The 25,112-nt window shown below is 44.8% G+C and overlaps 2 protein-coding genes and 1 long non-coding RNA gene across 6 annotated transcripts in view; 2 read left to right on the top strand and 1 right to left on the bottom strand.

The window, feature by feature from the left end:
* Nucleotides 1-172: 172 nt before the first annotated feature.
* LOC148385229 (zinc finger protein DPF3-like) lies at nucleotides 173-11,026 on the top strand. Its single transcript, XM_088356535.1, has 11 exons — nucleotides 173-313; nucleotides 4,754-4,914; nucleotides 5,016-5,123; nucleotides 6,791-6,915; nucleotides 7,094-7,186; nucleotides 7,292-7,352; nucleotides 7,509-7,550; nucleotides 7,624-7,764; nucleotides 8,300-8,413; nucleotides 8,524-9,263; nucleotides 9,361-11,026. The coding sequence occupies exons 1-10, from the start codon at nucleotides 282-284 to the stop codon at nucleotides 8,694-8,696; spliced, it is 1,050 nt and encodes a 349-aa protein (XP_088212661.1). The 5' UTR covers nucleotides 173-281; the 3' UTR covers nucleotides 8,697-9,263; nucleotides 9,361-11,026.
* Nucleotides 11,027-11,204: 178 nt separating this feature from the next.
* Nucleotides 11,205-25,112, bottom strand: part of LOC148385227 (regulator of G protein signaling 6-like) — a 23,267-nt gene continuing 9,359 nt past the window's right edge. The window contains exons 2-17 of one of the 3 annotated variants that reach the window (XM_088356534.1): nucleotides 16,304-16,403; nucleotides 15,901-16,072; nucleotides 15,515-15,565; nucleotides 15,332-15,438; nucleotides 14,843-14,894; nucleotides 14,476-14,540; nucleotides 14,005-14,081; nucleotides 13,641-13,722; nucleotides 13,461-13,535; nucleotides 13,303-13,404; nucleotides 13,072-13,244; nucleotides 12,876-13,001; nucleotides 12,617-12,803; nucleotides 12,379-12,468; nucleotides 11,794-11,856; nucleotides 11,205-11,618 (exon numbers count right to left, since the gene is read on the bottom strand). In XM_088356534.1, the coding sequence (XP_088212660.1) occupies nucleotides 11,568-11,618; nucleotides 11,794-11,856; nucleotides 12,379-12,468; nucleotides 12,617-12,803; nucleotides 12,876-13,001; nucleotides 13,072-13,244; nucleotides 13,303-13,404; nucleotides 13,461-13,535; nucleotides 13,641-13,722; nucleotides 14,005-14,081; nucleotides 14,476-14,540; nucleotides 14,843-14,894; nucleotides 15,332-15,438; nucleotides 15,515-15,565; nucleotides 15,901-15,982 (1,383 nt within the window). In that variant the 5' untranslated portion in view covers nucleotides 15,983-16,072; nucleotides 16,304-16,403 and the 3' untranslated portion in view covers nucleotides 11,205-11,567. Of the gene's footprint in view, nucleotides 11,619-11,793; nucleotides 11,857-12,378; nucleotides 12,469-12,616; nucleotides 12,804-12,875; nucleotides 13,002-13,071; nucleotides 13,245-13,302; nucleotides 13,405-13,460; nucleotides 13,536-13,640; nucleotides 13,723-14,004; nucleotides 14,082-14,475; nucleotides 14,541-14,842; nucleotides 14,895-15,331; nucleotides 15,439-15,514; nucleotides 15,566-15,900; nucleotides 16,404-25,112 lie in introns of all 3 variants that reach the window. The other 2 variants (XM_088356532.1, XM_088356533.1) reach the window with 2 other exon arrangements.
* On the top strand, nucleotides 11,917-20,730 carry LOC148385228 (uncharacterized). Of its 2 annotated transcripts, XR_015853166.1 has the most exons (6): nucleotides 11,917-12,811; nucleotides 12,865-12,989; nucleotides 13,083-13,750; nucleotides 14,861-14,914; nucleotides 16,605-16,695; nucleotides 19,754-20,730. It is a non-coding gene; the product is annotated as an uncharacterized LOC148385228 (long non-coding RNA). The 2 variants fall into 2 exon arrangements; XR_015853165.1 differs by having other exon boundaries at nucleotides 11,919-12,811; nucleotides 16,605-20,730.

The raw sequence follows: 25,112 nt of genomic DNA, 5'->3' as shown, positions 1-25,112 counted from the left end.
ACGTCGTTAGGTGTTCCTGGAATGCCAAAACAAATAATCCTCTTTACTTTAGTTGCGACTTTCAAGCTAAATATGCTGTTATTCAGTGAGGTGTGTAAAATATATAGTGAAGGGAAAACCCTTTAAAATTATTTTGACAGTTTACCACCACCAAGCCACGCCCCGTCCGCACATACCGCACGTCGATTGGTCGACGAGTCCATCCCGAGCTGTGATTGGTCCGTTTCCATAGGTTTCCCTCAGAACTGCAAGACGCCGATATTGCATTACATTGTAGCAAAATGGCGGCTGTCATTCAGAATCCACTAAAAGCGTAAGTAATTTAGACGTTTATTTGTTTATTTGTCTTAAGTAAACTGTAATTTATTACTTTGTTAGCCACTGGCGTGGTACAGGTAGCCGTTAGTGCATGCAAGCCCCTGGCTGCGAGTGTTCGGCCGCTATGGCTGTCTAATTTCATGTTGGTGTACTTCTTGCATGGCAAAGTAGCCTCGGTATAGTTGTTTTATTTTCACAAGATTTAAACATGTCGTCTTCAAACGTGACATTAGCTTAGCACCAACGTAGCTTCTTCGGTGAATGTCGCCTTCCATGGCTGTATCTTTTTATTTTGCCAAGCAAAGTGTCGACACGGTGCCTCTCCTCTGCTTTCGGACGAATTGAGAGGCGTTTTTTTCCCCCTTTCTTTTTTCCCCCCATGTTAACTCGGTTGCTTTTTTGTCAAACGACGCGACGGAATATCAAGTGACATTCCGAGAGTGCTTTCTACTTTTGCAATTTGTCGACATGTCAACTTTGGCTCGTCGGAGCGCAGACGTGGTCAGGAGCCGGCGAGGAGGAGGAGGAGGAGGAGGAGGAGGCATTTTGTGTTTGCATGCTTGCTTGCCAAATCGACCAAAGTGCCAGCACAGACACCAGAGTGGGGGGCGGACTGCAAATTTCTACCCCAACATTATGCACAAGTGTATCCATATTTATCTTTTCAATGCTACAATGCTCCACCTTATTTCCTTTGTTCACATGCATTGCCTTACTGGTGCACATACAATCCAAAAAATCCGATCTGTTTCTTCTTTAACTCTGATGATTTGCACACTGAGTCAGTCCATCCTCCTCCTCCTCCTCGTCGTGCAACTAAAGCAGGCGTGCGCCACTGTGCCTTTAAGTGGAGGAGTGCGAGAGATTAGCCTGGTCTGGTCCAGGATCCTGGGCCCATCTGTCAGAGAGATGCTCCAACAGGGAGGAAGTGTTGGGCCCAAGCAGGAGAACCATCTGCTCCTCCAGAAAGAGATGTCCCTCTTACTCCTCCTTAGCCCAGATCTTAGTGGACCTCACCACACCTTGCCCCGTCACCATTATTATTATTTGCCCTGTTGTTGTCCGCTGTTGTTGTGATTGGATTGCTAATCGAATGTACGCGGCTCGCACGTGTGTCGTATTCACCACATTCACACATGGGGGAGTCGAGCCAACGGCCGTAATTCAACATATAATTTATGGCTGAGTGTGTTCAGCTTCAGCCCGTGGCCTGTCATGTCTCTGGCCATGTTCTCGGTATGTTAGGGTGCTGTTCTGCTGACATTCTTAGCATGGCAACCTCTACTTGTGTTCCCAATGAGCAGAAAATCTCACCTAAATCTGTTTTGTGGCCCGTGCATTTATAACTAGCTGCGCAATCAGCTCTGTTTTGCTGCTAGCCAAACGGCTCAAAGCAGCACTTAATGTTAAGATGTTATGGGGTTTTAAATCTTCATACATTATATAATAACTTAATTCTCATAAAATCAAAATAATTGAAGTATTTTCTCACAATATATTCTGCTAACATAAAGCGGTTTAATCTGCCATTATACCATTCTAGTTTCCAACTTCCTTTCAGAGTGATTTATAATTAGCGCCACTAATTGGATGTCGCTCCAGAGAACCAGCTTGACCTTTTTTTTTGTATTAAGAATATTCACTTTAGGGAAATGGTTTAAAATTGGCCTGGAGAGATGGTGGCCAGTGTGAGGTCTTTGTTGAATGGGGACGACAATTGGGACAATCTGATTAAAATGGCGCTTTGAATATTAATTGAATAAAGTTAAGTTTCATGGGCTCAACACCGATTCCGGCTAGCGTGACATCACGCCGGGTAGATCCGGCCCATTTGTCGCATTTCAACCAATTGATGAAACTTGGCTTAGCTCGCTATTGTATGTTTTGTAGCGGTAAATGCTCATCTGTTTTTGCCTTGGGGCTGTGTAGCATTATTGTGACATCATCGTCGCGTGACACGGTGGAAACTGTCACAAAGAAGAAAAACACAGTCGCCAATGGTGGTGTGTTCTTTTCTCTTGGCTTGTTATTCCAAAAAGAGAAAAAAAATCAAATAATTCAACCAATGAATGTTTGAAATTGTTTTAAAATTAAAACAAAAAAAACCCGCCAGATTGCTTATTTGGGCGCTTGATAACGTTTGACGCATTAATCAAGATAACATTGTTGGAATTCTTTCTTTTGTCTTTTTGGCTCATGGCTGCTGAGTTGTTTTCCAACAAGGGATACAAAAGAATTTTTACTTGTTTGTTTTCTTGCTTGAGATTTTTTTTTTCATGCAGAACACAGATTGTCGTTACATTTGGATCTCATTCAAATGTGTTTTTATAACAGCACTTGAGATCTCAACATAATCTGACAACAAATATTTGTGCGTTCGAAAAGTCAGATCCCGCTCCCTAGCCATTAATTTCCAAACCAATTAAGCGGCTCATGTTTGAACTGTTTTTATTAATTTGTACTGCCTATTCACTGAACTCTACCACTCCTTTTTTTTTTTTTTTATTTGCACGCTGAATGACCAAATCGCACTCTTGAACAACGCTTTGAGTTTGGAATGAAGTTTGGAGATAATTTCCAAACGCGCTAGGGGTGTGTTCGAGCTCTACTGTTCATGAACTCGATTTTTATTAAAAAGAAAAACAATATTTGATTTAAAAAAAATCATCACAATTGGGCCCAGTGAGATGTATTGTTTTTTTTTGCGGTCATATGTGGTCCAGTTTAATCCTCTTCACTTTCTATCTTCTATTTCCTGTGTTTGGTTGTGTCAGTGTGGCAACCGCCACTTCCTGTCAATGAGCTGCACACCTTTGCAAACCGAGTAAGACTCATCCTCTGGGTCGTGGTTTATAGTTGCGCGTGCCTTGCTGAAGACTCGCAAAGTGACACGCGAAATGAGCGTTGACACATTGTCACATTACCAGCGCAGCCATGTAAAACGCTGACAGGAGTACACTGGCACGTACGCCGGCGAGATGATTAACGCTGATGATTTCATTACATTATAGTCAGCTAGCAAAAAAAAAAAAAAGCTTAGCTTAAGACACTATTTGGAGATGAGTGTACCTTGCATCTAGGGACTCTTCTCAGACCAGCCTGCAGCCACCAAAAGACTTTTACGACTTATTTGTTGTCTCAACTCCCCCGCCTACCCCGAAACACCGCCACTGAGCCTGATTAGCATCCGACGTTCAACTTGAGTGGTCTCAAGAGCTGCTTCCATGTGGCACAGCCTTTGAGTGAGTCTTCTGAGCTCGAGCCCACTTCAGGGACCATTTACAGCTGCTGTGCGCTTTTGTAAGCTGATATGTCATATCGCGTTCCGTCACCGATGCGCGATGATGTCGAGGAATGGCAGTGAAGGGTGCAGCCGGGAGTTCGATGTGCATTTGGAGAAATGTGTCACATTTAGGGATGCGCATTCAAAGTTCCTACCCTCGCCTGTGTAAAAATGAAAATTGAGTTTTGTTTTCGGTTTGTTGCATTGTACCTCACCCTCCTTAATATGATTGATTTACAAAATGCATTTATGCACAAAGGCCTCATCATTTGGAACACAGCTCAAATTGTAATTGGTCATCATGGAATCTCAGCGTACCTGTGACTCGTCCTCACACACTGCGGCTTTGTCCGAGCCACGATATAGAAGGTTTTTGTGCTCGCCAGCATTCCTGACACGGCTGTTCATCTGCTACACATTGTCTTGTCAGGAGCACGGATTGGAGGCGGAGAAAAAGCGGGGTGAGAGCAGGACAAGCGAGACTCCACTTAACCATTCCAGACTCGACTCGCGGCCGTCGGCTCATTAGTTTGCCTTCAAAACGGCTGTCGTGCTAATGTCGTAATTGAAAACACATGGAGGGGACCGTGCGGAGATGCCATCTTGCATCCGGGACGACCGGCGGACACGATTTGCCTCGTCGGCCTATAGATAGAAATCGGACGCACGGTACCGATTCAGCGTTTACCCTCCGTCTTTGACATAAATTAGAACCCGCCCTTGTGCGCTCGCCACTCGGCCGAGATTAATTAAGTAGGCTAATTAACATAGCAGGCATGTGGCAGAGAGTGAGGCTTTGACTGTGAAACATCCTTGGCTATCCCACTCTGAATATTAACACTGAAACGCTGAGGGACAGCCAAAGTCTCAGCAGTGCTCAGGAAAGTGGAACTAAGTCTGAGCGTCTTAACTGCTCTCTTGTCACAGGAGACACTTAATACGAGCCGGATGGGAATCGAGCCAATAACACGCATGATAAATGCTCATTTTTCTACGGCGAGGAATCTTGCCACTGAAACAATTTGTCAATCTCACGCTAGTCACAAGCCATTATTTCAGCTCTTTTTTTTTTTTTTTTTTCCCAAGAAACTGGCTTTCAAGTATATTAGATGTTAATAGACTCAGTAAATGTCAAAAATGTGATACTTGCAGGTTGGGTGACCAGTTCTACAAGGACGCCATTGAGCAGTGCCGCAGCTACAACGCCCGCCTGTGCGCCGAACGCAGCGTGCGCCTGCCGTTCCTCGACTCGCAAACCGGCGTGGCCCAGAACAACTGCTACATATGGATGGAGCGCCATCATCGAAGCCCAGGTAGACACACACACGATTGACATTACGATTTGAAGTCATCGTTATTCGTAAATTAAATGGACACAAGTAGTGAAACGGTTTCGTGTCCGACGTCTGAGCAGGCGTGGCGGCCGGGCAAATGTACACGTATCCGGCCCGCTGCTGGCGGAAGAAGAGACGACTGCACGCCGACACCGACCCCAGCCTGAACATCTTCGGCCTCAAGCTGGGTAAGTTTGTCGCTTTCTCTTCGGCGATCGATCTTCAACGATGATGTGTCGTGCTAAAGTGTCCACGTTTACCCGCCTGTTGAACTTGTTTTGTGGGGAGAACACCTAATTAGATTTGCCGCTCCTTGAAAGCGTATTTCATTTTAAATGTTATGCAATAAAGTTAGGCCTTCTCTTGAGATGTTACATTGACCCTTGTCCCTGCTCCTTCACATTCTCCCGCTAGTTTTTTTTTTTTTTTTTTTAACACCTATAACTGCTTTTATCTCCTCACGCGCTTGGCAAACAGCTGAATTGACAATATTATTGTCAGCGCCGGAATGTTTTAGAGCGATTTACATTGACAGTCTGCATACATTGAGGTCAGCTACGAACACGCAGTTGATGCCACTTATTGATTTTTGCTCACGGCTATTTATTGATAATCTCATTGATCCTTGGCCAACGGTCAGAAATGTTCATGTACACGTTTCAACAGGGATTCAGAACAGGAAACATGCATATTTTTCTTTATTTTTGACTTGTGCTCACTCCCGATCCATAAAAGGTTGGCCTTAACAATATGTATCGATTTATGAAATATTTCTCTGGAGCCAGCGCCAAAAAATGAGCTTGTTCACTCCTGGAGTTCAGCTGAGGTTTGTCCAGTCCATGTTTTGTAAGTCAAAAACAAAGTGATGAGATAGCATCTCAACTAGGCCTTTGTTGCCCAAACACATCTCATTGTTGCCTTTTGTTTTCCCGCTGAGACCCCCACCCCCCCCTCTCCTCCGCCTTCTCCCGACAACCGTGTGCTGTGTCAGGGAGAGCCCAGCAGAGGCGACACGCACACATCGATTCATCTCGTCGTCTAGGATGCCGAGCACGTTGTGCATCTGGCCAGAGGTGGATCAGCGGCAAAGAAGCCGCCAAACTTGCGCTCATGGCCGGCGAGCTTCACTGTCGTGCTGATGGCGTGGTAGTCGCTCGGGCTGCATGCACAATCAGCTCCGTGCTGCAGGCTGCTGCCGGCGCTATTTTTAGCCCACCGGCTCCCGTGGGTGATTGGCGAGGGAGGGGAGGTGGGCCCCTGTCTCGTCGCGGAGAGTTGAAAGTCAGACACAATGGTGAGGGGCTGCGGAGGACTTGTGTGTCTGTTTCTCACCTATGCAGCATCCTCCATCACCGTGGTGAAGATACTTCTTAAATAGGATGTCGGTCTCGCAGCTTTTTGTTCATTCTCCACCTGCCTCCTCCTACACAGTTTGTTTTGTTGGAGGCGAGCTCTGCGTGATGCACTCAGGTTCAAGTGATGTGTCCCCGGAGGTCCTCCGAGCCAGCGCAATATCCAAATAGTGCAGCGCTATTGACAACGCCTTTCCTGCATAAAGATGGACATGAAAAAAGCGGCTGTCACACATTTGTGTTGCAAGAGAAAAGCTATGCAATAAATAGCAAACAGATGCTCAAGTAAATTACTACTTGCTTTTTTTAAGTAGAGCGTGAGAAGATAAACAAACACGGGCTGATTGAAAGCTCACTTGCACGGTTCAGCGACGCTGGCCTTCTGTGGTGTGAAAAAAAAACACATTTTAAGCTTTGTGTATAAACTGACTTTGAATCGTTCTTCACGTGATGGTCTTTTTTTTTTTTCTTCAATTTTTTTTTTTTTTTTTTTTGGGTGGCAGACAACGGCCTCATGTCCAAGGACGCGTTGCCCACCCAGAGCACAACGCTAGAAGCTCTGCTGAGAGGTGAAGGTCTAGATAAGAGGAACTCCAGGAACGACGAGGAGAGTTTGCTGGAGATCCAGGTGCCTTCCTTCACAGTAATCTGGCGCACTCTTGCGTCAACGTCTTCACACAGCATTCTGTCACAATAAAAAAAAAAAAACCTAAAAGCAAGGGGTGTTACAAGCTGCCAAGGAAGAATCAGGATTTCTACACAAATATGCAAAAGTATTCAAACTGCATCCTCATTTTCCTCCTCAGAGAGTTCTGGAGGCAGACGCAGCAGAAGATGCTTTCGACGACGACGACTACGAGGTGGACACTCCAAAGAGGAGACATCGAGGCAAAGGAAGGGTAAGTAAGTGGATCATAAGTAGTCAACACTTAAAATAAGTACCCTTCACGACCACACGGGCTATTGCTCGTATGTTTGAGGTCAAACGAGTGGTTTGTCTTCAGGGTCGAGGTTCGGGCCGCAGGAAGGCTGACATGGATGATGACAAGCCATATGTCTGTGACAGTAAGTGGACATTTTGACATGCAAGTAGACGAGGTGGAAAAAGGTTTGTCGTAGTACCAAGCTTCACCTGTGTGAGGCAGCATCCAGTGTGCTGGAAATTCATCACTGCATTACTGTTCTCCTTGTCATTTTTATTGTGCTGTTTTTCTTTTCCAGACAGATACAAACAGAGGAATAATTCCAAATCATCAACTTCAGGTAACTCGAGTTACTTCATCATCGCTGCCGTGTTGATCGAAGAGGTTTCAGGATGTGTGTGTGTGTGTTACAGTCTATGCGAAGCGCTACAGGAGCCGGCCGGGACTAAGTTACCACTATACAAATTCCCACATTGCAGAAGAGGACAGACCCGGCGAGAGGAGCGCTGTGCCTTCCAGGTCTGCTTCTGCACAGCCCACTGACAGACACAAACGTAAGAACTCTGCTCTCACTAACTTGCTTTGCCTTTTGTGTGTTTGTTCAGTGAGTCTGTTGTCCCAAAAAGGTTTGATATGCTCATCTTTATTCTACAGTCGTACTACTTGCTGTTATTTGCATGTCCTCTGGCGTTGTATTGTTGACATTCTGCTAATGACTCATCAGCTCTTAGCTCAAGATGTTTGCAGATACTGTTTTTTTTTTTTTTGTTACATCATCAGTGACAAATTATACAGTTTAAATCGTAAATATAGAGAGTTATTGCTTTTTCACAGTACTGAAGATAAAGGTTAATGTAATTAACAAAACTTATTAACATAACTGAACCACCCCCAATAAACTAAAGGTTTATGATTTTTTTTATTTTAAATGTATTTATTTTGGTATTTCTGTACGGCCATACAGAACCAAATTGAAGTTTACGGTCCATCTTGTGGGGAAAATACTTGCTGATGTTAATAATATACTTCATAATTATCGTTAATAATTCTTTAAATATTATATATATTTATTTGAAATACTTGTCTCAGGTCCAAAGGTGCAGATCGGGACCAGGATTCCCAACAGATACTGTGAGAAATGTCAGAACGTCAACAAGAAGCTTATGAAATCCGGCTCCCCCTGCACAACTTGTCAATGCACAAGTGAGTTTTTACTGCTCTGTTTATTGTCAGGCTTTTCCTCAAATGATGACATCACACCCCAAAACGTGACAGTCTGCCTTAAATCTGCTCCTCTCTCTCCCGCGAGCCAGCTGACGGCGGCGAGGAGAAGGAGGACGGCGGCACCGGCGCCAACGTGGGCGGCAGCGAGGAGCTCTTCGCCACCACGTCGGAGAGCGACGCCTCCACCTTCCACGGCTTCGAGGACGACGAGCTGGAAGAGCCCGCCGCCAATAGCAACGGATTATCCGGCCGGCACAGATAGACGCTAACATTTTCCATCTACAAAAAACAAAAACAAAAAAAAAAACCATCACAAAACATCTGGATTCATCTCTGGCAAAAATCTGCTGCTTCTTCTCTCTTTTTTTCGCCCCCTCCCCCCAACTTTTTGTTTGCAGAAAGCACAATGTGATCGCTTCAGGACAAAAAATATATATATAAGTTGTATTTTATCTACTGGACATTAATTTATGAAATTTTATTTATAAATATCTATAAATTAAGTCAACTAATGGCTTGCAAAACTTTGAATTATTTTTTCCCCTTTTTGGAGCAGAAGGAGCATACTAACGTGTGAACGAACAAACAAAAACACTGGAGCAATCAAAAACTTTTTTTGTTTGGAGGCTGTCGGAATGTCTTAGGAGCCTTCGACGGATTTTTTTTTTTGAAGGATCTTGCCATGACCTTGTTGTGGTCTGTGACTCTGGATTATTTTTTGACTCAAACACGAAGGAGCCGATAAACGGATTGCCGCAATCCAATGGCGATGTTCGGAGATGAACGAATTTTTTTTTTGATAGACACGAGCCGCTTAGTGAATCAAAAGGTAAGTTTTGGGCATTTCTTATTTTGCTTACTTCCAAAAACTTTTTCACAAAAGCAGATGTCACGTGCTATCCTAACTTGACTTTCCTGTGTTTTAGGAGCAGTCGGCACAGGAGAGTAAACATGAAGATTTAATGAGCCTTCCTGAATTTGGGCCTAAATGTCAGTCCAACTTGTGATTGTTGTGACGCTCCACTGACTATGTGAAGAGTTGATCTCCTCACTTGGAAAAAACAATTGGGTCAAAAAAGAACCAAGTGTTGCTTAGGTCAGTTTCACCTGACTTTTCGGGGTTGGTTTCTCTTTGGTCATCCTTGACCCAACTGTTTTTAAAATGATGGGGATGCAGGAGGACTTTGGATCAGAGCCAGCTTCCTTGAGAACTCCAGCGAGACGAACGAAGAGGCCTTTGTACTTGTCGGGCCTGAAAACCCCGCCCACTCCCAGTTCCCCGTCGCCCTTTACTCTTTGCCTCCGCTCTCGTGTTGTGCGAGTGTGATCCGATGTGACACTAAGACGTCATTACCCTCATCACTGTGCCAGCCCGCCGCTCTGCACTGCAAACCGGCTCTGACAGCCATACCCCTCCCTCCCTCCCCGACCTGACTGGACCAGGGACCCGACCAGCTTTCTCCCCATTCCCCCAGCCATAGAGTCGGTGCTTAACTCCACCACTAACACAAGCTGACCTCTGAACCTTTTCGCTCATCGCTCGACTTGAATCGTCTTGCCTGCTCGCTCCGCCTGTGCATTTTTTGGTTCTCTTCTGATTTTTGCGGGATACCTCTGGCCACCGAAACTACTCAGGCCACCTTCATGACTTCATCCCTTCGCTTTTGATTGTTCAGTCTCTGTCGTCGCAGGCCAGAATCTTGTGATTGTATTGAGGTGGCGCGGAGGCACGCTAACGCCGCGCACGGGTCCCGTGATTATTGAGCGCACACTACCAAGGAACGCTGCTGGAACACTGCAATAATTCAGTTGATGTGCTTGTGTGTGTGTGTATGTGTGTGTGTGTACGTGCGCTTGGAAGGAAGGCCTATTTGTGTGCTACTTAACATTAGACATTGAAGGCATCGGTTAGGGATGGGCATCTGATGTCCCCCCCCCCCCCCCCCCCATCCCGTGCTCACATCACTCCAAAACTGAATTTCTGAGTGGGAAATTTTAATTTTTTTAAGTAAATTTTCTTAACTTAGTTTTTACAAGTTTTTGATCTTGACACCATCCAATTGTGCCCTCCGTTTGTAATGATTTAGATGCCCATCCCTGCTGAAATTCATCTGTTGTATACTTAGGTGTCACTTGCACGTTCACTGCACCCCCCCTCCCCTCAGGGACCCTCCTCACAGTCGCACCCCCTCCCCCATGTGTGTTTATCCAGCCCTCAGCTATCATGCAAGCTGCTTCACCGTCACCCGCTGTAAACAAAAACGCTCAAGTGTGGTCAAAGTCCTCGGCATCAACTCCCGAATGCAAACTCAACTCCCAAATGCAAAAGTCATCCTTACCTCGAGCAAAACGCAGCAATAGCCCACCCTAAGCCCATCATCCCATGCCCCCCTTGGTGCTGTGTGAAGGGCAGTGATTGAAGCGTGTGTGTTTGTATGATTATGTAGGGAATGGAGCCAAGAGAAGATGAAACAGAAATCATTGAGTGCTTGCTTCATCTTCTGCTGTAAATATACCATCTGTCAAAATGGATACAATGAAGTTCTTTGTTAAACTATTTTTATTCTGGAACAATAAAAATAGAAATGGTAATATTTGGTCATTTTGGTTCCATGTTAGATACATTACTCAAATTGTTTCACTGGAATTTGTTTTTTAAATCCATTTGGATTATGAAGTAACCACCCCCGGGGCTAGGGTTTTGGTTTAGGGTTGAGGTTAGAGAGCTAGACTTTCAAAGTAGGTTTTGTATACACAAAAAAATGGAAAATATGGTCTCAGCTGGTCTTTATTGCTGCAAATCAATAGACCCATGTTGAATATTTGGCAAATTAAAAAAAAAAACAGCTTTTTAGCATTTATTTTCCAAACAATGTGCTTTTATGTAGACATACACAGTATACATTGATATAAAATATAAACGTATCCATTCATCCAACAAACAACCCATTGTGTAATGAAGCTGCGTTGTCATGTTGCCAAGTGGTGCTTCCCCTCCTGTCAGCGAATCTGCTCTTGGAGTCCATCCCAGCAGGCTCAGGGCCGTGCAGAATTTGAGTGCCGAAGACCAGCCCTGTCCCGTGTGGTCGTTGTGGTCCGTATAGCTCAACGTGCCCACCGTAAACAGAGTGTGTCAGGAGGACTGCATCAGGCCAGATAGACGTTTGCCCGTCAATGACTTGCCCTGGAAAATCCAGTCAAGAATTAAGCATGCTTGAGTATTTTTAAATTCTTAAATGAGAAATTTAATCAGCTAGTGAATAGCCAGCATTAATAGTGTTTAAATGCAGGTGGGCTGTGTAAAATGGCGGTGAGGCAGCCATTTTGTGTTAATGAACGACTTCCTTCGGACGACTTACCACACTGCGGGTGAACTTCTCCAAGGAAGTGCGACGACCTTGTTCAGGGTCTGCAGGTTGTTGCTATGGAAGGGTTGGGGTCAAGTACAGCACAGGGGTCGATGAAATGGGCGGTGATGTTATTAGTCAGGGGGGGAAATGGTCAGGAAGCACAAAATTGAAGGGTCAAGGACTCAAACATGGAGGGGGGGTAAGCACAAATGTAACAGCAAGGACAGAGACTGGTGTGAACACAAGTAACATTTTGCTAAAAAAAAAAAAAAAGCCTTTTATTTTTTTAAAATGGGGCCTTATTAAACATGTCTTAAATTTTTTTTTAAAAGCGTTACTATACATTGTATTTTTTTTGTTTATACATCGGCTTTTTTTTTTTTTAACAAAAAAAGCTTTGTCATTTTTTTACTTGAAGTCTTACTATACATGGTCTTTTTTTTTCTTTTTTTTTTTATACAAAAATAGCCATGGTCCAAACTCTATTGTGGAAAACAGGATTGTCTATAGAGCAAGAGTATTGTTAAAGACACAAAAACGAAGCAATCAAAGCGGATGTGAATGAGACGTAAAGAACACCAAGCAAGAGCTCACCTTCTTTCTGGCAAGCAGAAGGTCTTGGTAGCTGCTGGATCGCAAAAAGCGTGCATAGCTGTCACTTTTCATGAGCGTGAATATGTGCTCCTGAAACAGAAGGAGGGTGAAGAAATACTCATTTCTGTATAGTTCAGTCTTTTCTGGCAATACCAAGAGAATTGATTTGTTGTCCATTATTTTCTATTCTTTAGATGAGACCAACAAACCGAAGATGCAGTTTCTCTACGGGCATCACCTGAGCATCCTCAAAGCTATAGCGCCCGGGGTCCTTCAGGTTTTGGCTGGTGCGCTCATAGCTATGAGAGTCCAGGTTGATGGAACTTGGCGCTCCCTCGGCCAGAAACTCCTGCCAGATTTCTTGCGCCCTCGAGGGGACATCTTGCAGTGGCTGACGCTTCAAATCCTGCACCGCCAACCAGAAGCTGAAACGGTAAAAAGAAAAAGTTAACTCGCAAAGCTTGAGTTTCAAAGTTTTTCTCACAGGCGGCTCTCACCGCAAGTTCTCTGAGCTGAACTCCGACTCTAGGAACTTGAGGAACTGTTCTCTTCCCGCCGGGTCTTTAAGCGCTTCCTCCAAGGAGAAGCCCCACCTCTTCACTCGCTGCTGGGTGGGCTCATGACTATTTCCAAACAAAAAAACAAAGTAGTCAAAATGGTGGAACTCAAACTCACAAATGAGTTCAGCTATACCTTGCTTCCAGGTCCCAGAAGGTGGTGTCATCACTGATCCAAGGGTTGGAGGGGTCAACCGCCGACACGAGCGGGTCGTACTCGGTGAACTGCTCGGTGTGGCCCATCAGACTGTCGGCCACTTTGGAAACCTTCATGCAGTGTCGGCCCAGCTGGATGTTGAGGAAGGTGATCTGATGGGCGGAGCCAGACATGAGGAGTTGAAGGAGGAGGAGGCATCAAGTACCGTACCTCCTTCTCAATGTCTTCTTGGGTGAGTTTTCTGGCTGGAGGGGAGCTGATGTGGACTGGACTCGGCTGGCTCTGTCCATCATCTGGGGCCCCGTAAACCGACTGGAACGAGCGTGGATGTAAACACCAATATGTGCAAGTTCTTCTTCTCTACTCACCTTTTTCACCCTGTGTGGGTTCTTCTCTCGGCGACACTTGCGGATGTCCATCTCGGTGGTGTTGACGCAGCCTGGCTGTGGAAGACGGGCGGGTGGGAGCGCTTCTGAGTTAGATCACCGTGTCACTATGTTTTCTTGCCTTTCTTTTTTTCAGCAGAATAACATTTGGGAGTGACTCACCACGGGTCGGTGAACATCCCAGAAGGCCCTCTCTTGACTATCCAGGACCTTCCTGTCAGCCTTGTCCTTCTTTCTGTCAAGTCTGTTTAAAAGATATGCAACCAAATCAGGTCAGTATAAATGTGTTTTTATTTAAACTGGTTAAAAACAGAATGAATGGAATGAAATGAAACTTTCCAATGGGGAGATTGGGAACATGTGTTTTCGCATGCGCGCCAACAGAGGGCAGTGTTGGAAACAAATCCGTCATGCAGGTGGATGATGAATATTGGCGGTCCAGTGTGGACTAGTAGAGGAAAATAACTTGAAGTGAGATAACATGCATGCAGCCACTGCTTGATTTAACAGCAATCACGTGACTCACTTGACTTGTGCTTCAGCTTGCATGAAGATGAACTCCCATTTCCTGGCAAAAGACCTTTGCAGCCGGGCAAGGTTCTCCTACAGGATCCAGCATTGATTCGATTGAGCAAATATATTTATCATCTTGACTGGATAGTTTCGCACGAGCAATTTTCCCCCTCCCAGCATAGACTAGCAAACTTTATTGTATTATGGCGGACTTAATAAAAGCATCTGTCATCCAATCAGCACATGACCCCATTCCAAAGAGAGAAAATACTTGGAGAGCCATCAAGCGGGTGTTAAACAGTGAGCCTAATGAGGCCTGCAGCCATAAAATGACCTGGATATGAGAGACAGGAAGTAAGCTGGACAATGCTTCCTAGAGTTCTCCACTAAATAACCAAACTTCTTTCTAGGAATTTACAAAAACGCGAGATGACGTAAAAGCTTGTCATTTAATCACGGCATTTTCTAGGAAGTAAATACTCACAGCCTCGTAATCGGCGAGCTCCAGCCTGGCTTTGTTCTGCATGGTGCGCTTGCACAGGTAGATGGCTGCGGGGCCATACGGTGGTGGAGCGTGTAAAGGGCACAGGAGGTAGGTTGGGGGGGTTACAAAAGAGGAGCGTGTTTGACAAAAGAAGGTCATGCAATCAGTTGTACAATGTCCATGAAGTTATTTCTTCTTCTTGTATAAAATGGATGCGGTTCAACAAATCGTTTGAAGCAAACCAAAAAACACCCGACAACAAGCAGGCTCCTTTTGTCTATCTATGTGCAGTTCATTAAAGGTTTTCTTTCATTTTTTTTTTTTTTTGATAGAGTACAATATTATTCTTTGCACAAAAGTGACTCACCATAATCTGTGTTCTCAGGTTCCCAGCAGTTTGAAGGCCAGAAATACGGAGACTGCAAAAAGATGGATACAGGTTTTTGATTTTTTCTTTGTTGCCTAGACAAACGATCATCTTCCACATTTCATCTCCCCCCACTTGAACATTTGACCGCAACCGCAACTCCATTTTCATTTGATGCCCCCCCCATCGTCGTATCCATGAAGATGCAGGAGCTATCCATATTTCATTCCCTCTCGCAACTAATGTTCCGAGCACAAGTTCATTCCCAAGTCGATTAATAATACATTACTCCTATCTTGCATGCATTCTTAATCGCAGCGCAAAATTAGAACTTGAAGATATTTTCAGCCGCAGTTTGTCAAAGAGGCAAATGGAGGATGATTTTGCTTCTTATAATGAACAAATAGACAGATCAATATGCTTTTAATTTACATTTGATCTCCAGCTCGTTAAATCTCTCTCTATGGAGATGACTTGATATTTGATTACCTGAAAGCGGTAAAGAGTTCCATCATCTTTGAGGGCCAGAACGTGGTCAGAGATGGGGAAGATGTAGCCGTGAGCTGCGATCAGACTTCCCAAGTGGATGGCCTCGGCTATAGAGATAAAGGAATCTTTTAAAAAAAGCAGCGCCAACGCGGTTAGTATTGAACGACTTCACCGTACGCATACCTGGATCGTCTATTGAGAGGTTTTTCATCAGCCACTGAACAATGTCCACCCCTGTTCAGAAGAAGAACATTGCTTTAAACGGGTCACAGCACCATGTCTGAAATACTTTGGACAAAGGTTGCAATCTAAAGAGAAATTGGTTTTAGTTCCAGGTCACAACAGTCTCAAAACGGCCATTTCAGAAGACTTCAGCTTGAGAAAACCAAAGAATAAAATAAAATAAAAATAAAGTAATATAAAAAATGAAATATTTAAAAATAAATTATGAAAGAAATTCAAATCTATTTTATCTTAAATTAAATACAACTGAACTGTACTTAACTGGCATTCAAACAGCATCACAATATAGAGTTTCTTTAGGGTTAGGGTTAGAATTATTTTTTTACACTGAGCAAATAAGATGCAGGTCATAGCTGTGTAAACATGCAATAGCTTTCTCTGCTCCTGGACAGCATAAAACTGCTCCATGTGCCGAGCGAGATTGTCCGTCGGGTTGCGGAGTGACTCAAACAGCCAGGAGACAAAGATGAATCATCACGTAATGAAGGATCGCCGTGCCTACACACAAAAACAGCAGCCAAGCAAATGGTGGCAAGGTCAGCGGCCCACAATGGTCGCTCTCCTCATAGTGACTTGTGGGAAATGACATCAGCAGTCTCCAGCTGTGACAGCGGTAATCTAAATGAATCCCAAAGGTCAAGTTTGCTTTGTGACTCGAATGTTTGCTCACATCTATCAAGCGTATTACCCAAAGCGGCGTTATTGATGTAGAGAATGTGCCGCGCTCACCTGATACCACACTGGGGATTTTGGAAAGGAAGCTTTTGACAGTCCGGATAGCGACGCCTCCCGCTTTCTCATCTTGTATTCTGGTGACGATGGCCTCGATCTGGAATGGGTATAAAATTTTAAAAGTAAGATTACAAGTCACATTCTGATTGGATGTTTACAATTTGACATTTGTACTGCCACCAACTGTACGCTCGACAACTCATTTGGAATTAATTCAACTCCCAAGCTATGCTTGAAGTCCTTTTCATGTGATATTGGACCTTATCATTTTGAGAAGAACTCATTACCTTCCCTTTAGGATGATGGCACGCAGGCAACAGAAAGGTCTCCGCCTATCTCTTGGATGTACGCACTAATGGCAACTGTGGAGGAGCAACATGGCTGCGAGGGTGAGATAACGGCTCTTTGTTCTTCGCTCTAACCATTATCTGAAGGACACTTGTGTATCTCACCAGGGCGTATATATAGATCCACATACACACACATACACGATTTGTAAATTGCTATGGAGGCACAAAGCTTGGGATGCTCCATCTAATCTGGAATAGCTGCTCTAGAGATGGAACAATAGGGTATATGGAATAGAATTTCAAAGAACTCAACATGGCTGTTTGCAAAAATCATTTTCACAATTGCACTTTCAGAATTGCATAGGCCAGGATGTCAGTACTTTCTCCGACATGGGCTCATGTGTGTTATAGGCAGGTTGTTAGAAAAACTAATTAAATCCCCGTGCCCTTTTGAGAGCAGGTTGGCTGGTAATGAACCTATTGAACCAGTCCAGTGTTCCACAATGAGACTAGAGTACACCCCCCCTAGAATATAATAATCAACATTCACAAGATTCCACCTCAGATGATATTCACATTGCGTATTTCAAGCTTTCAGCACACATTTGTCATCTGCAAAATCTATACTTGGCTCTTAATCACTAAAAAGGATCCGAGGGAATTAAACGATCACAACAAATTATAACCTGACAAGATATTTCATTTCACTTGAAGTTGAAACACGTTCATCCGAGTTGCCATCAAGTAGTATAAAAACTTCAACGGTGCCTTGTGTATGCAGCTCAGATGCAAATTTTCAACTTAGTCATGCCATCCCTCTTGTTTTCCGATTGCCATTTTGACCTCTGAGACATGCTGGGTGAATAATGAATGTGTTCCAGCTGGTGTGTGATGCTCTGCGGGGTGAGGTGAGAATAAATCCCCTGTCTAAAACCTGACACACAAACAGCTTTGGGTTGCCAAGTCACCATGAATCTGACACGTAAGGTTCATTGCAACAAATTGAAATCCTTTTGGGATGGGATCATCATCATAATATAATGCATGCAAACAATTAAGTCGATTTTTGGCGTTATGCATGGGGAGCACAGCATCTCCCAAGCATCTGATGTTCACTCATCCATGTCTTTTATGAAATTGCCATCGCCACAGGAATAACCGGGCATCTGAGCGCTTTATGTTGTCCACAAACAGCTCCCGCTGCTGTGGAGCCAATAGCTTTCCATTATAATCCCTGTAATCATTTGTCACCACTGATTGTAAAAGCACTAAAGTTAATTGAGTGAATGCGGCCGGGGATCGACAAATCCCTCAAAGGTGGAAGATGTTTGTTGGTGAAATGTAAAGTTGAGCATATGTATTTCAGATGGACAGCCTTGAAGGAGGGGGGGCAAATAATTTAGCATGATTGTTTTTCCACGATGTTAGCAAAGCTGACATGTTTTGATAGCATAAAAGCCGAGCTAGCGCTAGATATAAAATAGCCGTAAGTTATTCAAATGGGTTTTGTATACTTTCCAATTGTGCTCTTAAGGAGTCGAATAACTACTTTAACTATTAAAAAATATCTTTCCATTTACTTAAGTATTTTTGTCACCTTTGACCTTTTGCCTCTGTCGGTGACTACGGTCTACGGTGACTGGTAGACAATTTTCATAGCTCATGGAGCTTCCAGTACTCCACCTTCGGATTAGTCATTAATCAAATCAGCATGGATTGTTCCACTTTGTGCACAAATAGAAAGCATAAAAGGAAATTCCAGCATGTTTTTGCTTAAGTGGAAATTAAGTTGAATAATAAGAGGTGGCAAAAAGAACTCAGAGTGGCACCAGAAGATGACAATTCTCCAAAGGCCACGTCTCAGGCTAGGTCAGATATAATTTGGAACATTTCAGAGCTTTTCCCCCTCATGTCCTTTCTTCAATGCCCTGCGGGAATCCCAATTTAATGATCCCCAAACTCGATTGCCCACCGAGTCGGAAGCTCCGGGCGTCTCCAACTGGGATGCTGTGCCTCACTTTGAACCAGTCGCATGTTAATGTTGGGGAAGGCATTATCATAAAAAAAAAGTCCAGCTAACCCACGGCAGCATATGAGGTCACCTTGCTGCTGATGAGACTCAAGGAGGCCAGAAAAAGATGTTGTCCCCTCTTGTAATTGTCTGGTGTTAGCGACTCCATGTGTTGCTAAGGGCTTGAGTGGAGTAAAAACAGTGATAGTCCACTCAGAAACAAAGTGCAGATAGGAGAGGACGAAAGCTACTAATAAAAGAGCAGCTGTCTGAAATGGAGTGTATCAGCAGCGTGTTGATTTCGCTCCGAGGACCACGAAGAGGGGTTGCCAAGGGCCTGTCAAAAATGAATCACCACTCGCAAAAAGGTCATTTGCTCAGGAGGAAGCGGATCACATCAGTTCACCGTGGGGAGAGACAGTTTACTCAAACGAGCCATGCAAAAGCAATTTCCATTCAACACGGGCAGCTATCACCTCAAACACCTTGACGTCCTTCTCCATTCACAGCACCTGAGTGGCTCGCTTTGCTTTACAGCTTGCATATGCTAAACAAATCAAAGTCATGACGTAAATGGAAAGAGGGACACGCAATGGGATGAGACGCAGGACGTGGGATGTGGAAAAAGAAGCAATTGCCCTATTTAGAGCTTCTTAAAGTCATCCTTTGTTCATTTATGGTATTTAAAAGCAATTAATAAAAGCTACTTTTCGGGAGATGAACAAGTACTAGCTAGCTATTGCTAGCTGGTAGCATGCTAAAAAATGGCCGACAAAAAATGGAAACGTCCATGTATGGGGGTATTTAGTAGCTTTATTTTTTCAACCAGAACTGTTGCTCCTCTGGGCGCAGTACGAGCGTTACGCAACCTTAACAGGCGCAAAGAAGAAAGTTGAAGAGAGTGCGACGGCGTCTGCCGACAGCGGATAACGCCGAGTTATTTTGAGGACGCTGGGAGGGAAGATGTGGGAGCTATGGGAGCTTCACACTCGACACGAGTCGCTTTATCTCATTGCCAATTTAGAAGCATGACTGCTCGTCTGAGCTAGCAAGCGCTCGCCTTTTGCGAGAGGCGGCCGAATTTAAGTTCCGCTCTCCTGCGCCCGATACGTCTTCATTTTGAAACTCCTGCTCTGATATCTGCAGGGGATTGGTTTGTGGTGGTGAAACATCAGAACCATCTGTCTACGGTTGATGCTCATCCATCTCGTCGAAACTTGCTGTTAATTGGGTTACAGAGGAGGAAAAGCAAAGTTCACTTCCTTGTCTTTATTGATGCATCATCATCCAGTGATCCATCAAAACGTTCTTCTATAGTAGCGCTGATGATGGACGTCAATATTTACACACGCTCAAGTTTCCAAATAATTAATGTAATCGATTGTTCGATCTTTGTGTTGTCGTGTGTTCCACATTAAGCATCTCTTATATGCTCGCATGTAATCAGCTCAGGTTCTCTTGACCTTTTAACGTGCATGGATTTCCTGTCATGGCTGCTGCTGGTGCAAGGAAAGGACATTGACCTTCCTGTTACCTGTGTTTTTTTTCTTGCCGGGAGAGAAGAGGTAGGCTTTGCAAGTCATTGGACCTCGTTTACTAATAAATGTTTGCTAGGTTGCAATTTTAGTCCTGGGCAAAGCTCGCTGAAATAGAGTCCTTGCCCCCCGTCATCCCCTGCAACCAAATAGGTTCCAGATCAGATAATTGGCTTTTGGGTATTTTCTGATAATTTGTTTTCCACTTTTCCATCTGTTCCCTGCTGGAAAAAGAATCCTCACGTTCTGCAGGAGCCTGATCATTGAATCAGGTGTGTTTAACGAGGGAAACTTGGAAAACATGGAGGAATGCGGCCCTCGAGGACTGGACTTGGACACCCCTGCTCCACTGAGTACCAAAACTCCCAATGATCGTGAGCAGCAGGGGGGGCCCCATTCAACCCCTTACACTGAGTGCCAAGCAGGGAAGAAATGGGTACCATTGTTATAGTCACTGGTATGACTCGGCAGTGGGTTTGAACCCACAACCTCCCAATCACAGGGCGGACACTCTCCTCTCAGGCCACTGAGCTGGTAAACACTTGTATCGTAGTATAACACTTATAGTATACCTATATACGCCTAAATATTGTTATCCAATATATCTACTGCAATTTCACATTAGATTGCTGGTTTGAAATTTGCTTTTAATATTATTATTTTTAATAAACATTTATGTTAAAACTTGTCTGGCGTCTTATTCCTTGTTTTTATATTTGCCAATTAAAACATATAAATCAGACATTTGGTTAACTGCTTTATATGACAATATGTGTAGGTACACTACACGAGGTTAAAAAAAAAAAGAGAATAAATAAAGGGTTAATTGCACAACGAAAGCATTTCCTAGCACCTGGGATCGAACCAAGCTCTTGCCGAGCAAGAGCCCGAGTCACTAACCAGTGGGCTATTTCTACCGACAGTCTACAATTGCTTGCACTGTTTTGTACTAGTGATGTGCATTCCAGTTAAGTGACCTGAATCTTTAGAATCGGTTCACTCAAAATATTTGTTCAAAAGAATCGTTCACCAAATCGTTCGCTACACTTTCTTATTTATTTATTTTATTATTTTTTTTATAGTCGTTTTTAAATAACGTGTATACCTATGTACGCCTAAATATTGTTATCCAATATATCTACTGCAATTTCACATTAGATTGCTGATTTGAAATTTGCTTTTAATATTAGTATTTTTAATAAACATAGGGTTAGGGTTACAGCTAGGGCTAGGGTTAGAGCTAGAGCTAGGGTTAGAGCTAAAGCTAGAGCTAGGGTTAGCGCTAAAGCTAGAGCTAGGGTTAGGGTTAGAGCTAGGGTTAGTGCTAGAGCTAGGGTTAGGGCTAGAGCTAGGGTTAGAGCTAGAGCTAGGGTTAAAGCTGGAGCTAGGGTTAGGGTTAGAGCTAGAGCTAGGGTTAGGGCTAGAGCTTGGGTTAGAGCTAGAGCTAGGGTTAGGGTTAGAGCTAGGGTTAGAGCTAAAGCTAGAGCTAGGGTTAGGGTTAGAGCTAGGGCTAGAGCTAGGGTTAGGGTTAGAGCTAGAGTTAGGGTTAGAGCTAGGGTTAGGGTTAGAGCTAGAGCTGGGGTTAGGGTTAGCGCTAGAGCTAGGGTTAGAGCTAGATCTTGGGTTAGAGCTAGAGCTAGGGTTAGGGCTAGAGCTAGGGTTAGGGTTAGAGCTAGAGCTAGGGTTAGAGCTAGAGCTAGGGTTAGAGCTAAAGCTAGAGCTAGGGTTAGGGTTAGAGCTAGAGTTAGGGTTAGGGTTAGAGCTAGGGTTAGAGCTAGAGTTAGGGCTAGGGTTAGGGTTAGAGCTAGAGTTAGGGTTAGAGCTAGGGTTAGAGCTAGAGTTAGGGTTAGGGCTAGAGTTAGGGTTAGAGCTAGAGCTAGGTTAGAGCTAGAGCTAGGGTTAGAGCTAGAGCTAGGGTTAGAGTTAGAGCTAGGGTTAGAGCTAGAGTTAGGGTTAGGGTTCTAGCTCAAACCCTAACCCAAGCTCTAGCTCTAACCCTAGCTAAAGCTAGAGCTAGGGTTAGGGTTAGGGTTCTAGCTCTAACCCTAACCCTAGCTCTAGCTCACCCTAGCTAAAGCTAGGGCTAGGGTTAGGGTTAGGGTTCTAGCTCTAACCCTAACCCTAGCTCTAACCCTAGCTAGAGCTAGAGCTAGGGTTAGGGTTAGGGTTCTAGCTCTAACCCTAACCCTAGCTCTAGCTCTAACCCTAGCTAAAGCTAGAGCTAGGGTTAGGGTTAGAGCTAGAGTTAGGGTAAGGGTTAGAGCTAGGGTTAGGGCTAGAGCTAGGGTTAGGGTTAGAGCTAGAGCTAGGGTTAGAGCTAAAGCTAGAGCTAGGGTTAGGGTTAGGGTTCTAGCTCTAACCCTAGCACTAGCTCTAACCCTAGCTAAAGCTAGAGCTAGGGTTAGGGTTAGGGTTCTAGCTGTAACCCTAACCCTAGCCCTAGCTCTAACCCTAGCTAAAGCTAGAGCTAGGGTTAGGGTTCTAGCTCTAACCCTAACCCTAGCTCTAGCTCTAACCCTAGCTAAAGCTAGAGCTAGGGTTAGGGTTCTAGCTCTAACCCTAACCCTAGCTCTAGCTCTAACCCTAGCTAAAGCTAGAGCTAGGGTTAGGGTTAGGGTTCTAGCTCTAACCCTAACCCTAGCTCTAGCTCTAACCCTAGCTAAAGCTAGAGCTAGGGTTAGGGTTAGAGCTAGAGTTAGGGTAAGGGTTAGAGCTAGACTAGGGCTAGAGCTAGGGTTAGAGCTAGAGCTAGGGCTTGGGTTAGAGCCAGAGCTAGAGCTAGGGTTAGGGTTAGAGCTAGAACCCTAACCCTAACCCTAGCTCTAGCTCTAACCCTAGCTAAAGCTAGAGCTAGGGTTAGGGTTCTAGCTCTAACCCTAACCCTAGCTCTAGCTCTAACCCTAGCTAAAGCTAGAGCTAGGGTTAGGGTTCTAGCTCTAACCCTAACCCTAGCTCTAGCTCTAACCCGAACCCTAATCCTAGCCCTAACCCTAGCTCTAGCTCTAACCCTAGCTAAAGCTAGCGCTAGGGTTAGGGTTAGGGTTCTAGCCCTAACCCTAACCCTAGCTCTAACCCGAACCCTAATCCTAGCCCTAACCCTAGCTCTAGCTCTAACCCTAGCTAAAGCTAGCGCTAGGGTTAGGGTTAGGGTTCTAGCCCTAACCCTAACCCTAGCTCTAGCTCTAACCCTAGCTAAAGCTAGAGCTAGGGTTAGGGTTAGGGTTCTAGCTCTAACCCTAGCTCTAGCTCTAACCCTAGCTAAAGCTAGAGCTAGGGTTAGGGTTAGGGTTCTAGCCCTAACCCTAACCCTAGCTCTAGCTCTAACCCTAGCTAAAGCTAGAGCTAGGGTTAGGGTTAGGGTTCTAGCTCTAACCCTAACCCTAGCTCTAGCTCTAACCCTAGCTAAAGCTAGAGCTAGGGTTAGAGCTAGAGTTAGGGTAAGGGTTAGAGCTAGGGTTAGGGCTAGAGCTAGGGTTAGGGTTAGAGCTAGAGCTAGGGTTAGAGCTAAAGCTAGAGCTAGGGTTAGGGTTAGGGTTCTAGCTCAAACCCTAACCCTAGCTCTAGCTCTAACCCTAGCTAAAGCTAGAGCTAGGGTTAGGGTTAGGGTTCTAGCTCTAACCCTAGCACTAGCTCTAACCCTAGCTAAAGCTAGAGCTAGGGTTAGGGTTCTAGCTGTAACCCTAACCCTAGCTCTAGCTCTAACCCTAGCTAAAGCTAGAGCTAGGGTTAGGGTTCTAGCTCTAACCCTAACCCTAGCTCTAGCTCTAACCCTAGCTAAAGCTAGAGCTAGGGTTAGGGTTAGGGTTCTAGCTCTAACCCTAACCCTAGCTCTAGCTCTAACCCTAGCTAAAGCTAGAGCTAGGGTTAGGGTTAGAGCTAGAGTTAGGGTAAGGGTTAGAGCTAGACTAGGGCTAGAGCTAGGGTTAGAGCTAGAGCTAGGGCTTGGGTTAGAGCCAGAGCTAGAGCTAGGGTTAGGGTTAGAGCTAGAGTTAGAGCTAGGGTTAGAGCTAGAGCTAGGGTTAGGCTTAGCGCTAGAGCTAGAGTTAGGGCTAGTGCTAGGGTTAGGGTTAGAGCTAGTGTTAGGGTTAGGGTTAGAGCTAGAGCTAGGGTTAGAGCTAGAGCTAGAGCTAAAGCTAGAGCTAGGGTTAGGGTTAGAGCTAGAGTTAGGGTTAGAGCTAGGGTTAGAGCTAGAGTTAGGGTTAGGGCTAGAGTTAGGGTTAGAGCTAGAGCTAGGTTAGAGCTAGAGCTAGGGTTAGAGCTAGAGCTAGGGTTAGAGTTAGAGCTAGGGTTAGAGCTAGAGTTAGGGTTAGGGTTAGGGTTCTAGCTCAAACCCTAACCCAAGCTCTAGCTCTAACCCTAGCTAAAGCTAGAGCTAGGGTTAGGGTTCTAGCTCTAACCCTAACCCTAGCTCTAACCCTAGCTAGAGCTAGAGCTAGGGTTAGGGTTAGGGTTCTAGCTCTAACCCTAACCCTAGCTCTAGCTCTAACCCTAGCTAAAGCTAGAGCTAGGGTTAGGGTTAGAGCTAGAGTTAGGGTAAGGGTTAGAGCTAGGGTTAGGGCTAGAGCTAGGGTTAGGGTTAGAGCTAGAGCTAGGGTTAGAGCTAAAGCTAGAGCTAGGGTTAGGGTTAGGGTTCTAGCTCAAACCCTAACCCTAGCTCTAGCTCTAACCCTAGCTAAAGCTAGAGCTAGGGTTAGGGTTAGGGTTCTAGCTCTAACCCTAGCACTAGCTCTAACCCTAGCTAAAGCTAGAGCTAGGGTTAGGGTTAGGGTTCTAGCTGTAACCCTAACCCTAGCTCTAGCTCTAACCCTAGCTAAAGCTAGAGCTAGGGTTAGGGTTAGGGTTCTAGCTCTAACCCTAACCCTAGCTCTAGCTCTAACCCGAACCCTAATCCTAGCCCTAACCCTAGCTCTAGCTCTAACCCTAGCTAAAGCTAGCGCTAGGGTTAGGGTTAGGGTTCTAGCCCTAACCCT

The sequence above is a fragment of the Syngnathus floridae genome, chromosome 16 (genome assembly GCF_059516105.1).
Source record: "Syngnathus floridae isolate MCC-2025c chromosome 16, RoL_Sflo_1.0, whole genome shotgun sequence".
NCBI lineage: Eukaryota > Metazoa > Chordata > Actinopteri > Syngnathiformes > Syngnathidae > Syngnathus > Syngnathus floridae.
The sequence above is the reverse complement of the archived record's forward strand: the minus strand, read 5'-3'. Positions and strand labels throughout refer to the sequence as shown.